The following is a 14,115-nucleotide window of genomic DNA, read 5'->3' on the forward strand; positions in this document are numbered from 1 at the left end:
TGGGGAGCACCCTAGAGAGTGAAGGGACACCTTAGTTGGCCAAAGGACACCCTGGATGGTGAGGAGCACCCTAGAGAGTGAAGGGACACCTTAGTTGGCCAAAGGACACCCTGGATGGTGAGGAGCACCCTAGAGAGTGAAGGGACACCCTGAGGGAGAGGGGACACCTCAGGTGTCAAGGGCCACCATGGATGGTGGGGAGCACCCTAGAGAGTGAAGGGACACCTTAGTTGGCCAAAGGACACCCTGGATGGTGAGGAGCACCCTAGAGAGTGAAGGGACACCTTAGTTGGCCAAGGGACACCCTGGATGGTGAGGAGCACCCTAGAGAGTGAGGGGACACCCTGAGGGAGAGGGGACACCTCAGGTGTCAAGGGCCACCATGGATGGTGGGGAGCACCCTAGAGAGTGAAGGGACACCTTAGTTGGCCAAAGGACACCATGGATGGTGGGGAGCACCCTAGAGAGTGAAGGGACACCTTAGTTGGCCAAGGGACACCCTGGATGGTGAGGAGCACCCTAGAGAGTGAGGGGACACCCTGAGGGAGAGGGGACACCTCAGGTGTCAAGGGCCACCATGGATGGTGGGGAGCACCCTAGAGAGTGAAGGGACACCTTAGTTGGCCAAAGGACACCATGGATGGTGGGGAGCACCCTAGAGAGTGAAGGGACACCTTAGTTGGCCAAAGGACACCATGGATGGTGGGGAGCACCCTAGAGAGTGAAGGGACACCTTAGTTGGCCAAAGGACACCCTGGATGGTGAGGAGCACCCTAGAGAGTGAAGGGACACCTTAGTTGGCCAAAGGACACCCTGGATGGTGAGGAGCACCCTAGAGAGTGAAGGGACACCCTGAGGGAGAGGGGACACCTCAGGTGTCAAGGGCCACCATGGATGGTGGGGAGCACCCTAGAGAGTGAAGGGACACCTTAGTTGGCCAAAGGACACCCTGGATGGTGAGGAGCACCCTAGAGAGTGAAGGGACACCTTAGTTGGCCAAGGGACACCCTGGATGGTGAGGAGCACCCTAGAGAGTGAGGGGACACCCTGAGGGAGAGGGGACACCTCAGGTGTCAAGGGCCACCATGGATGGTGGGGAGCACCCTAGAGAGTGAAGGGACACCTTAGTTGGCCAAAGGACACCATGGATGGTGGGGAGCACCCTAGAGAGTGAAGGGACACCTTAGTTGGCCAAGGGACACCCTGGATGGTGAGGAGCACCCTAGAGAGTGAGGGGACACCCTGAGGGAGAGGGGACACCTCAGGTGTCAAGGGCCACCATGGATGGTGGGGAGCACCCTAGAGAGTGAAGGGACACCTTAGTTGGCCAAAGGACACCATGGATGGTGGGGAGCACCCTAGAGAGTGAAGGGACACCTTAGTTGGCCAAAGGACACCATGGATGGTGGGGAGCACCCTAGAGAGTGAAGGGACACCTTAGTTGGCCAAAGGACACCCTGGATGGTGAGGAGCACCCTAGAGAGTGAGGGGACACCCTGAGGGAGAGGGGACACCCCAGGTGGCCAAGGGACACCCTGGAGAGTGAGGGGATACCTTGGTTGGCCAAAGGACACCTCAGGTGTCAAGGGCCACCATGGATGGTGGGGAGCACCCTGGAGGGGACACCCCAGGTGGTCAAGGGACACCCCCGATGGCACGGGGGGGACACCTCATCCTGGGGGGACATTGGGACATCCGTAGCAAGAGAGGGGTCCTGGGGGGTGGGGGGGGGACAGGGGGACCCCACCTTCCAGCAGGGACAGCAGCATCACCACCATGTCCTTCTGCAGGTCCAGCAGCTCCTTCAGCAGCTCGATCTGGCTGGAGTCCTGGGCGGGGGGACACGACACAAGGGGGGGGACACCGTGAGCCCGAGGTGGCCCCACCCACCACCACCACGCTGTGACCCCCCACCGCAGCCCCGAACCCCCTTACCCAGGGGCACCACCTGCTCCAGCTCCGTGCCACGGGACGGGAGGGGGGGTGGTGGCCCCCCCAACTCGCACGCAACCCAAGCCGGGGGTCTGGGGGGGGGCTCGGCCATGCCGGGGTTGGGGGGGGGGCGGTTAGCGAGGCCATGCAGCGCTGGGGGGGCTCGGCGGGTGCTTACGCCCATCTGCGGTCCCGGCGTTTGGCCCATCTGGTGGCAGCGGGGCGGAAAGGTCCATCAGAGCCAGCTCAGGGTGTCACGGGGTCCCCCCCCGGGGTGTTTTGGGAGGTGTATGTGTCCCCTCCATTTTGGGGGGGTCCTTAGGGTGCCCCGGGGCCAACAGGATGGGTTGGGGGTCATGAGGGGGCTGCTGATGCCACTGGGGACCCGGGTGTCCCCGACCCTCCCCCCCTTGGGGACAGCAAGGAGGGGACAGCGGGTTAGTAGGGGGTGGGGGGCTCCCAGTGCTCCCAGTGCCCTCCCAGTTCCCCCCCCCCCCCCCCCAGCACCCACCTGGGCCAGCTTCTTCATCATGTGGGCGAAGACGTGGAGGAAGCCAACGACGGCGTCCCAGAGGCGGCTGTGGGCCAGGCTCTGCTGGTTCCCCGTGCAGGGGCCCTGCGGGCAGCGGGTGCTGGCACCGGGGAACCCCCAGAGACCCCCCCCGGGGACCCTCGGGGACAGTGGGACCTGCCCCGGGGGGTCCTGGGAGCCCAGGGACACTGGGAGCACTGGAAATACTGGGGCTCTTGGGGACCCTGGGGGCTTTGGGGACATCAGGAACACCCAGGGACCCCCAGGGACATCGGGACCTCTGGGACATTGGGGTCCTGAGGACCCCCAGGGTCATCATGGTCCTTGGGGACCCCCAGGGACACTGGAAGCCCTGGAAATATTGGGGCTCTTGGGGACCCCACGGGCTTCAGGGACATCGGGAACACCCAGGGACCCCCAGGGGCGTCAGAACCCCCAGAGACATTGGGACCCCCTGGACACTGGGGTCCTTGGGGATCCCCAGGGTCATCAGGGTCCTTGGAGACCCCCAGGGACATCAGGACCCCTTGGACACGAGGGTCCTTGGGGACCCTCAGGGTCATCAGGACCCCTTGGACACCAGGGTCCTTGGGGACCCCCAGGGTCATCAGGGTCCTTGGGGACCCCCAGGGTCATGCAGGGGGACACCAGGATCCCCTGGACACCAAGACTCCTGGGCACCCCAAAGAGCTTGGACCCCCACCCCCAGGGAGACGGTGGGGGGCTGCAGGGTCCCTCCCACCTTGGCTGTGCTCGGCGAGGGGCTGGGGGGGTCCCGGGGGGTCCTGGGGGGGGCTCACCTGGATGTACTCGGTGAGGCTGTTGAAGACCTGCTTGGCCACGGCCATGGCCTTGGAGAAGTTGCGCTTCCCCTGCTCGTCGATCACGTCCTTCCCCGAGTAGTACCAGTAGAAGTCGCTGATGGACTCCTGCCCCCGGGGCGGGCACGTCAGTGGCGGGGGACAGGGACATCGGGGGCCACCGCGACACAGGGACGGGGCCACGGGGGCCACCGGTGACATAGGAATGGGGACATGGGGGCCACCAGCAGCATGAGGACATGGGGACAGCGACACGGGGGCCACTGGTGACATGGGAATGGGGACACAGTGGCCACCACGACATGGGGATGGGGACACAGGGGTCACCAGTGACATGGGGATGGGGACACAGGGGCCACCAGTGACATAAGGATGGGGACATAGGGGCCACCAGCAGCACGAGGACAAGGGGATGGGGACACGGGGGCCACTGGTGACATGGGAATGGGGACACAGGGGCCACCACTGACATGGGGATGGGGACACAGGGGCCACCACAACATGGGGACAGGGACATAGGGGCCACCAGCAGCACGAGGACATGGGGGTGGGGCCACAGGGGCCACTGGTGACATGGGAATGGGGACACGGGGGCCACCAGTGACATGGGGACGGGGACACAGGGGCCACCACAACATGGGGACAGGGACATAGGGGCCACCAGCAGCACGAGGACAAGGGGATGGGGACACGGGGGCCACTGGTGACATGGGAATGGGGACACAGGGGCCACCAGTGACATGGGGACGGGGACACAGGGGCCACCACAACATGGGGACAGGGACATAGGGGCCACCAGCAGCACGAGGACATGGGGGTGGGGCCACAGGGGCCACTGGTGACATGGGAATGGGGACACGGGGGCCACCAGTGACATGGGGACGGGGACACAGGGGCCACCACAACATGGGGACAGGGACATAGGGGCCACCAGCAGCACGAGGACAAGGGGATGGGGACACGGGGGCCACTGGTGACATGGGAATGGGGACACAGGGGCCACCAGTGACATGGGGACGGGGACACAGGGGCCACCACAACATGGGGACAGGGACATAGGGGGGGCCACCAGCAGCATGAAGACACAGGCACAGGGACACAGGGGCCACTGCAACATGGGGATGGGGACACAGGGGCCACCGGTGACATGGGGACAGAGACATGGGGGCCACCATGACACAGGGACAGGGACACAGGGGCCACTGTGACATGGGGACACAGGGGCCACTGGTGACATGGGGACAGGGACACGGGGGCCACCGGCAGCATGAGGACACGGGGACAGGGACACAGGGGCCACTGGTGACACGGGGATGGGGCCATGGTGGCCACCAGCAGCACAAGGCCACAGGGACGGGGACGTGGCTCGGGGGGGGCGGGTTGGGGCTGGGGCAGAGCCGTGGGTGTGGGGCAGGGACAGGGTGCAGGCTGGAGGCCACGGTGTGGGGCTGGGGGGCCGTGGGGCCGGCTACCTGCAGGCGCAGCAGGTAGTCCACGGTGCAGATGATGATGTTGATGGTGGTCGTGTTCCCCGTCTGGGTGCGCAGGTAGTTCTGGAAATCTGGGGCGGGGGGGCGGGAGGAAATGGGGTGAGACCAGCCCCACGGCCACCCCACAACCCCCACGGCCACCCCACGGCCCCTCCTGCCCCCCAGCTCCTTCTCCTGCCCCATGGACCTCCAAAGCCCCTTCCCCACCCAAGAGCCCCCCAGCTGTGTCCCCACGTCCCCCCGTGTCCCCCATGTCCCCTCATGTCCCCCACATGTTCCCCCATGTCCCCCATGTCTCCCATGTCCCCCCGTCCCCTCATGTCCCCCATGTCCCCCCATGTTCCCCCATGTCCCCTCATGTCCCCCTATGTTCCCCCATGTCCCCCTGTGTCCCCTCATGTCCCCCGTGTCCCCCCGTGTCCCCTCATGTCCCCCCATGTTCCCCCATGTCTCCCATGTCCCCCGTGTTCCCCCATGTCCCCTCATGTTCCCCTATGTCCCCTCACGCCACCTGTGTCCCCCCATGTCCCCCATGTCCCCTCATGTCCCCCATGTGCCCTGTGTCCCCCCGTGTCCCCTGTGTCCCCCGTGTCCCCTCACCGTTGTTGTGCCCCTCGCACAGCAGCTGGAGCAGCCGGAAAAGATCCTGCGTGAACTCGTCGTCTGACATCACCTTCTCCCCTGGCGGGGGGACGCGGGGACGGGGTCACACGGGGACAAAGTTGGGGACATGCATGGCCAAGGCCAGGCCTGCAGCATGGGTGGCCACAGGGTGACATCCCGGGGTGGCTTGGAGACATGCTGCAGTGTCACAGGGACACCCCAGGGTGGCACAGGGACATCGTGGGGCAGCATGGGGACACACTGGGGTGGCAGGGGGACACACTGGGGTGGCACAGGGACACCCTGGGGCAGCATGGGGACACTCCAGGGTGACACAGGGACACAGCGGGGTGGCACAGGGACACAGCGGGGTGGCACAGGGACACCATGGGGACACAGCAGAGTGGCAGGAGGACACCCCAGGGTGGCACAGGGACATTGTGAGGCAGCACAGGGACACCCTGGGGTGGCACAGACACCCCAGGGTGGCAGGGGGACACATTGGGGTGGCAGGGCATTAGCAGGGGGAGGGGGCAAACAGGGGGGCCGAAGGGTTGGGGACAAGCGGGGACAAGCAGGGGGGGGTGGCAGCCAGGGGACACTCTGGGGACAGGGCACAGGGCAGCTGCCACCCTCCGCCAGCCCCCCCCGAGCCCTGCGGACCCCGCACCCCCCGAGCCTGGTGACCCTGTCGGGACCCCCCCCGGCCCTATGGACCCTATAGCAGGACCCTGTGGACCCCCCATGGCCCTATGGACCCTACAGTGACCCCCCCACAGCCCTATGGACCCTGTAGCACCACCCTACAGACCTCCCCCAGCCCTATGGACCCTATAGCAGCACCCTATGGACCTCCCACAGCCCTATGGACCCTATAGCACCACCCTATGGACCCCCCATGGCCCTATGGACCCTACAGTGACCCCCCCACAGCCCTATGGACCCTGTAGCACCACCCTACAGACCTCCCCCAGCCCTATGGACCCTATAGCAGCACCCTATGGACCCTATAGTGACCCCCCCACAGCCCTATGGACCCTATAGCAGCATCCTATGGACCCTACAGTGACCCCCCCCGGCCCTATGGACTGTATAGCAGAATCCTATGGACCTCCCACAGCCCTATGGACCCTATAGCACCACCCTATGGACCCCCCATGGCCCTATGGACCCTACAGTGACCCCCCCACAGCCCTATGGACCCTGTAGCACCACCCTACAGACCTCCCCCAGCCCTATGGACCCTATAGCAGCACCCTATGGACCCTATAGTGACCCCCCCACAGCCCTATGGACCCTATAGCAGCATCCTATGGACCCTACAGTGACCCCCCCCGGCCCTATGGACTGTATAGCAGAATCCTATGGACCTCCCACAGCCCTATGGACCCTATAGCACCACCCTATGGACCCCCCATGGCCCTATGGACCCTACAGTGACCCCCCCACAGCCCTATAGACCCTGTAGCACCATCCTACAGACCTCCCCCAGCCCTATGGACCCTATGGCAGCACCCTATGGACCCTATAGTGACCCCCCCACAGCCCTATGGACCCTATAGCAGCATCCTATGGACCCTACAGTGACCCCCCCCGGCCCTATGGACTGTATAGCAGAATCCTATGGACCTCCCACAGCCCTATGGACCCTATAGCACCACCCTATGGACCCCCCATGGCCCTATGGACCCTACAGTGACCCCCCCACAGCCCTATAGACCCTGTAGCACCATCCTACAGACCTCCCCCAGCCCTATGGACCCTATGGCAGCACCCTATGGACCCTATAGTGACCCCCCCACAGCCCTATGGACCCTATAGCAGCATCCTATGGACCCTACAGTGACCTCCAGCCCTATAGCCCCTACAATAAACCCCCAGCCCTATAGACTCTATATAACCCCCTGCAGCCCTATAGACTCTATATACCACTCCCCTGGCCCTATAGACTCTGTATAACCCCCCCTGCCCTATACACTCTATATGTTCCCCCCCTGCCCTATAGACTCTATATGCCCCCCCCCAGCCCTATAGACTCTATATACCACTCCCCTGGCCCTATAGACTCTGTATAACCCCCCCGCCCTATAGACTCTATATGCCCCCCCGCCCTATAGCCGCTGCGATCACGAGTATTTACCGTTCTCACGGCTGATGACTGTCGCCGGGAGCCGGGATGGGGAGAGAAGGGGAGAGAGGAGGTGAGCGGGGGGGGGCGTTAGGGCTTGGGGGGGTCATTAGGGGTTGGGGGGGTCATTAAGGGGGGGTGTTATGGGCACGGAGGAGTACGGGGGCTATAGGGGGGAATCAGGGCTATAGGGGGGCATTAGGGACCTGGGGGGGGGGCTTTAGGGGTTGGGGGGGGTATTAGGGGTCAGGGGGGGTATTAGGCCTTGGGGGGGGGCGTTAGGAACCCAGGGGGGTGTATTAAGGCTTTGGGGGGGTCATTAGGGGTGGGGGGCATTAGAAGTTTGGGGGGTGTATTAGGGGCCCGGAGGGGGTATTAAGGCTTTGGGGGGGTATTAGGGGCTGGGGGGGGGCATTAGGGGTCTGGGGGGGCATTAGGGGGTTGGGGGGGGCATTAGGGGTCTGGGGGGGGCATTAGGGGGTTGGGGGGGGGCATTAGGGGTCTGGGGGGGCATTAAGGGCTTTGGGGGGCATTAAGGGCTCAGAGCCACATTGATAGCAGGGGCTCGGGGGGAGCAGCACAGTGGGATGGGGGGGCACAGGAGGGGACCCCCCCCCAGTTTCAGCTCCCCCCTGCCCCCCCCCCGGCAGTTGATGGGGTTCGGGGGGGAGTCCCCCCAGGCAGGGCGCCCCCACTCACTCGTCCCCTCCTCCGTCACCATGCCCAGCCCCTCCGCCTTGTTCTGCCGCTCGAAGGCGTTGAGGTCCAGGACGCTGGGGGGGACACGGGGGGGTCAGGAGGGGGGTCCCCCCAAAAATCCTTCCTCCAGGACCCCCCCACTCCCAGCTGGAGCCGATCCCGTCCCTCTCTCTGGGGGACACCCCCCCCCCCCCCCAAAGCCCTGAACCTCTGAGGCACCTGTGGAGGGTCCCTGGCACCCAAAGGGGGACCCCATGTCTGCAGGGGGGCGCTGGTTCCCATGGGGGGACCCCAAAGACTGTGGGGGTCCCTGATTCCCAGAGGGGGACCCCAAAGCCCACAGGGCGACCCCAATGACTGTGGGGGTCCCTGATTCCCAGAGGGGGACCCCAAAGCCCACGGGGGGACCCCAATGATTGCGAGGGGATCCCGATGACCACGGGGGGCCCTGAATCCCACGGAGTGACCCCAAAATCCACAGGGGGGACCCCAAAACCCACGGGGGGACCCCGAAACCTGTGTGTCACCTGCAGGTCTGCATCAGGGCCTGGACGCTCTGGAAGAACCCGACCTCCCGCTTCTCCTTCAGGTAGTCCAGCATTTTCTGGGGGGGACGGACACGCGTGGCGGGACGGACACGCGTTGGGGGACGGACACGTGTCGGGGGACGGACACGTGTGGGGGACAGACAGACACGCGTGGGGGGACGGACATGTGTGGGGGACAGACAGACACGCGTGGGGGGACGGACACGTGTGGGGGGACGGACACGTGTGGGGGACAGACGGACACGCGTGGGGGGACGGACACGTGTGGGGGGACGGACACGTGTGGGGGACAGACGGACACGCGTGGGGGACAGACGGACACGCGTGGGGGGACGGACACGTGTGGGCGACAGACGGACACGGGCACCGGCGTGGGGGCCCAGGTGTGGCTGCGGGCGCTTGCACAGACACGAGTGTGGACGGGCGGAGGGAAACACTTGTGGGCGTAGAGACGGACACACAGACATGGGCGTGGACACGCAGAGACTTGTGTGTACATATGGACACGTGTGTGGATGGATGGACACGTACACGGACACAAGGACACGTATATGGACACGCAGAGACACACATGTACATATGGACACATGCATGGACACATGGACATGTACACAGAGACACGGACACGTGGATGGACACGCAGAGACACACACGTACATATGGACATGTGCACGGACACATGGACACATGCATGGACACACGGACACGTGCAGGGATGTATGGACATATGTGTGGACATGCAGAGACTTGCATGTACATATGGACACGTGTGTGGATGGATGGACACGTGCCTGGACACACGGACACATGTGTGGACACATGGACTTGTGCATGGACATGCAGAGACATGCATGTACATATGGACACGTGTGGACACGCGGACACGTGGACACACGGACATGTGGACAGATGGACACGCGGACACATGGACACGTGGACACACGGACACGCGGACACACAGACACGCGGACACATGGACACACGGACACGTGGACAGACGGACACACGGACACATGGACACGTGGACACACGGACACGCGGACACACGGACACGTGGACACACGGGTACATGGACACGCGGACACACGGACATGCAGACACACGGACACACGGATACATGGACACACAGACACGTGGACACACGGACACGCAGACATGCAGACAAGCAGACACATGGACACTCAGACACATGGACAAGCGGACACGTGGACACACGGACACACAGACACATGGACACGTGGACACACGGATACACGGACATGCAGACACGCAGACACACGGACATGTGGACACACGGACATGCGGACACGCAGACACATGGACACACGGACACACGGACATGCGGACACATGGACACAAGGACACATGGACACGTGGACACACCGACACACGGACACACGGACACGCGGACACACGGACACGTGGACACAAGGACACATGGACACACGGACACGTGGACACATGGATACACGGACATGCAGACACGCAGACACACGGACATGTGGACACACGGACACGCAGACACATGGACACACGGACACGTGGACACATGGACACACGGACACACCGACACGCGGACACACGGACACACGGACACACGGACACGCGGACACACGGACACGTGGACACAAGGACACATGGACACATGGACACATGGACACGTGGACACATGGACACACGGACACACCGACACGCGGACACACGGACACGCGGACACACGGACACAAGGACACATGGACACGTGGACACAAGGACACATGGACACGTGGACACGTGGACACACCGACACGCGGACACATGGACACGTGGACACACGGACACGTGGACACATGGACACACCGACACACGGACATGTGGACACATGGACACACGGACACACGGACACGCGGACACACGGACACATGGACACATGGACACACCGACACACGGACACACCGACACACGGACACACGGACACGCGGACACGCGGACGCCCTCGCACCTGCTGCACCTCGGCGTTGCCCCCGTTGAGGATGGAGATGCCCAGCTTGAGGGTGGAGGACACCATGTCGCCCCGCTCCCCTGCCAACACCCCGCACTGTCACGGCCGCCCCGTGCGAGGCCGGGGGGGGTCACACGAGGCCCCTCGTGCAAGGGGGGTGTCACACGAGGACACACCCCCCCCGCCTCACCCTTGCAGGCGCTGATCATCTGCAGCACCATCTCGGCCGCCCCCCGCGTGTGCAGCCGGGCTTGTTGGTAGAGCAGCTTCTGCTTCTCCATCTCCTTCTCCTGGGGGGGGGGACGATGGGGGGTCAGGGGGGGGTCGGGGGGTGTCCAGGGTGGGGGTCAGGGTGCCCCCGCACCCACCTCGAATGAATCCTCAGCTTCTTCCTCCTCCTTCTCTTCCTCCTCCTTCTCCTCCTCTTCCCCTTCATCGATGTGGCAGCTCTGGGGAGGTGGGGGGGGGGGTGTTTTCCCAGTTGACCCCCCGTCCCCAAATCCTTGAGGACCGCCCCCCCCACCCCTGCAGCCCCCCCCGCAAGCAGGGACAGGTGGCTGGGTGGTTTGGGGGGGCGCGGGGGGGGACAGGACCCACCTTGGCCATGATGCCAGCGTACGCCATGTACAAATAATCCTTCTCCAACTTACTGCGGGACGGGGGGGGACACACGGCTCAAAGGGGGGCACCGGGACACCCCCCCCCCAAGCCACGGGGGCACCCAGGAGTCCGGGTGTGTCCCCCCCCCAAGGGGACCCCCCCTCCCACCTCCTCTCAGTCAGCGCCGTCCGGCTGAAGTGCAGGATGAGCTGGTGCAGGGGGTCCGGCTTCTTATCCCGCTCCTCTTCCTCCTCCTCCTCTTCCTCTCCCGACTTCTACCTCGGCCACCACCGCAACGCTCAGCTTGGAGGGGGGGCCCCGAGCCAGTGACCCCCCCCTAGCCCCCATGGGCCCCCCCCCAGCTCACCGAGAGGTCGTCGATCATGCGGTCCTCGAAGGGATGTTCCTCGGGCACCAGCCAGGAGAGCTTGTAGGCCTCCAGGAACATGTTACAGGCCCGGTGCCTGGGGGGGGGGAGCCATTGGGGGGGTCACACAGCCACGGGGGGGGCCACACCGCAGGGGAGGGGGGCCTGGGGGTGGGGGTCTGCCCAGGAGGCTCCCAGTTGCCCCCAGGGGCTCCCAAAGGCTCTCAAGGGTGTTCCCAGTTGCCCCCAGAAGGGTTCTGGGTTGCCCTCGGGGGTTCCCAGTTACACCCAATTGATCCCAGGGGCTCCCAGAGGCTCTTGAGGGGTTCCCAGTTACTCCCAGTTGCCCCCAGAGCAGTTGTCAGCTGCTTTCAGGGGTTTCCAGTTACCCCCAGTTGACCCCAGAAGGGTTCTGGGTTGCCCTCGGGGGTTCCCAGTTACACCCAATTGATCCCAGGGGCTCCCAGAGGCTCTTGAGGGGTTCCCAGTTACTCCCAGTTGCCCCCAGAGCAGTTGTCAGCTGCTTTCAGGGGTTTCCAGTTACCCCCAGTTGACCCCAGAAGGGTTCTGGGTTGCCCTTGGGGGTTCCCAGTTACACCCAGTTGCCCCCAGCACGGCTCTTGATTGCCCTTGGACGTTCCCAGTTACCCCCAGTTGCCCCCATCAAGGTCCTTGGTTGCCCTCAGCGGTTCCCAGTTGCCCCCAGCAGCTCCCCAGTTGCCTCCACAAGGCTCTGGAGCATTCCCAGTTGCCCCTAAGAGGTTCCTGGTTGCTCCCAGGGGCTTCCCAGTTACCCCAGGAGGCTCCCCAGTGATCCCAGTCACTCCCAGGAGGTCTCAAGGGGTTCAGAGTCCCCCCCCCCAGCAGCTCCCAGTCCCTCCCAGTCCCCCCAGTGCCCACCTGGGCAGGTTGTAGAGGGGCGTCATGCGGAAGCAGGCGACCACGGCGCGGCGGCGCTGCTTGGACAGCAGCTTGTGCCACACGGCCTTCTTGGACTTGTAGGGGTGCTCCGTCTGGGGGGTGGGGGGGCGTCACCTGGGCACCCCGGGGACCCCCAGAGCACCCCGGAGACGCCCCACACCCCCAGAGCACCCCAGAGACCCCCAGAGCACCCCAGGGAGCCCCCACACCCCCAGGGAACCCCAGGGAACCCCCAGAGCACCCCGGAGACCTCCCACATCCCCAGAGCACCCCAGGGACTCCCAGAGCACCCTTAGAGGCCCCCAGGGCACCCCAGGGACCCCCAGAGCACCCTGGGGACCCTCCACACCCCCAGAGCACCCCAGGGACCCTCAGAGCACCCCAGGGCACCCCGGAGCACCCCAGGGACATCCAGGGCACCCCAGGGCACCCCCCCCCACACCGCTAGAGCACCCCAGGGACATCCAGGGACCCCCAGGCCAGCCCCAGGGCATCCCAGAGCACCCCAGGGACCCCCAGGGCACTCCAGGGACCCCCACACCCCCAGAGCACCCCAGGGACCCTCAGGGCACCCCTAGAACACCCCGGGGACCTCCTGGAGCCCCTCAGAGACCCCCAGGGCACCCTCAGAGCATCCCAGTGACCCCTTCAGGGCACCCCTGGAGCACACCACTCCTTCCCCCAAGACTCTTGTGACCCCCCCCAGGGATCCCTAAAGTACCTCATCACCCCCCAGAGCCTCCCCGAGACCCCCCATGGGGCACAGCCAGTAGCCCCTGCACGCCAAGGACCCTCCTCAGGCACCCCCTGGAGCACCCCAGGAGTATCTGGGGACCCCCCTCCAGAGCCCCTGACCTGCTCGAGGTGGTAGAGCACAGCCGACACCTCCTGCACCCTCCGGACGATCTTCTCGGGGCTGTCGGAGTCCTCGGCCTTGCCGGCCATCTCGCGGTACAGGGCCATCTGCCACCGCATGGACGAGTTGTTCTCGCACTGGGGACACGGGGGACACGGTGACCACGGGGATGTGGCGGGGGGCCTGGGGACCACGGGGGTACAGGCACCGCAAGGACCAGGGGCACGTGGGAACCACAGGGACACTGGCACCATGGGGACATGGGGACCATGAGGACACGGTGGGGACCACGAGGACCATGGGGACACAGGCACCGGGAGCACCACGGGGATATAGGAACCATGGGGACCATGGTGGGGACCATGGGGACGACGGTGGGGACATGGGGACCACGGGGAACCACAGGAACCACAGGGACCTTGGAGGGGTGTGGGGATACCAGCACCACGATGACCATGGGGACCATGGGGACCATGGGGACCGTGACGACCATGGGGGGGACACGGGGACCACAGGGATGGAGCAGGACACGTGGGAACCATGGGGACACCAGCACCATGGGGACATGGGGACCATGAGGACACGGTGGGGACCACGAGGACCATGGGGACACAGGCACCACAAGGATCATGGGGAC

At 64.8% G+C, this 14,115-nt stretch overlaps 1 protein-coding gene across 1 annotated transcript in view; it reads right to left on the reverse strand.

Moving 5' to 3' along the window:
• Positions 1 to 14,115, reverse strand: part of LOC141938815 (ryanodine receptor 1-like) — a gene marked incomplete at its 5' end in the record, with an annotated part of 78,872 nt that overhangs the window by 9,798 nt on the left and 54,959 nt on the right. Inside the window, 16 exon segments of the mRNA XM_074857826.1 lie at positions 1,748 to 1,829; positions 2,444 to 2,548; positions 3,265 to 3,393; positions 4,758 to 4,846; positions 5,376 to 5,456; positions 7,519 to 7,536; positions 8,206 to 8,279; positions 8,733 to 8,809; positions 10,735 to 10,814; positions 10,925 to 11,024; positions 11,103 to 11,183; positions 11,332 to 11,383; positions 11,503 to 11,609; positions 11,702 to 11,798; positions 12,602 to 12,714; positions 13,478 to 13,615. Of these exon segments, the coding sequence (XP_074713927.1) occupies positions 1,748 to 1,829; positions 2,444 to 2,548; positions 3,265 to 3,393; positions 4,758 to 4,846; positions 5,376 to 5,456; positions 7,519 to 7,536; positions 8,206 to 8,279; positions 8,733 to 8,809; positions 10,735 to 10,814; positions 10,925 to 11,024; positions 11,103 to 11,183; positions 11,332 to 11,383; positions 11,503 to 11,609; positions 11,702 to 11,798; positions 12,602 to 12,714; positions 13,478 to 13,615 (1,423 nt within the window).

Source organism: Strix uralensis, unplaced genomic scaffold (assembly GCF_047716275.1).
Source record: "Strix uralensis isolate ZFMK-TIS-50842 unplaced genomic scaffold, bStrUra1 scaffold_325, whole genome shotgun sequence".
Classification (NCBI taxonomy): domain Eukaryota; kingdom Metazoa; phylum Chordata; class Aves; order Strigiformes; family Strigidae; genus Strix; species Strix uralensis.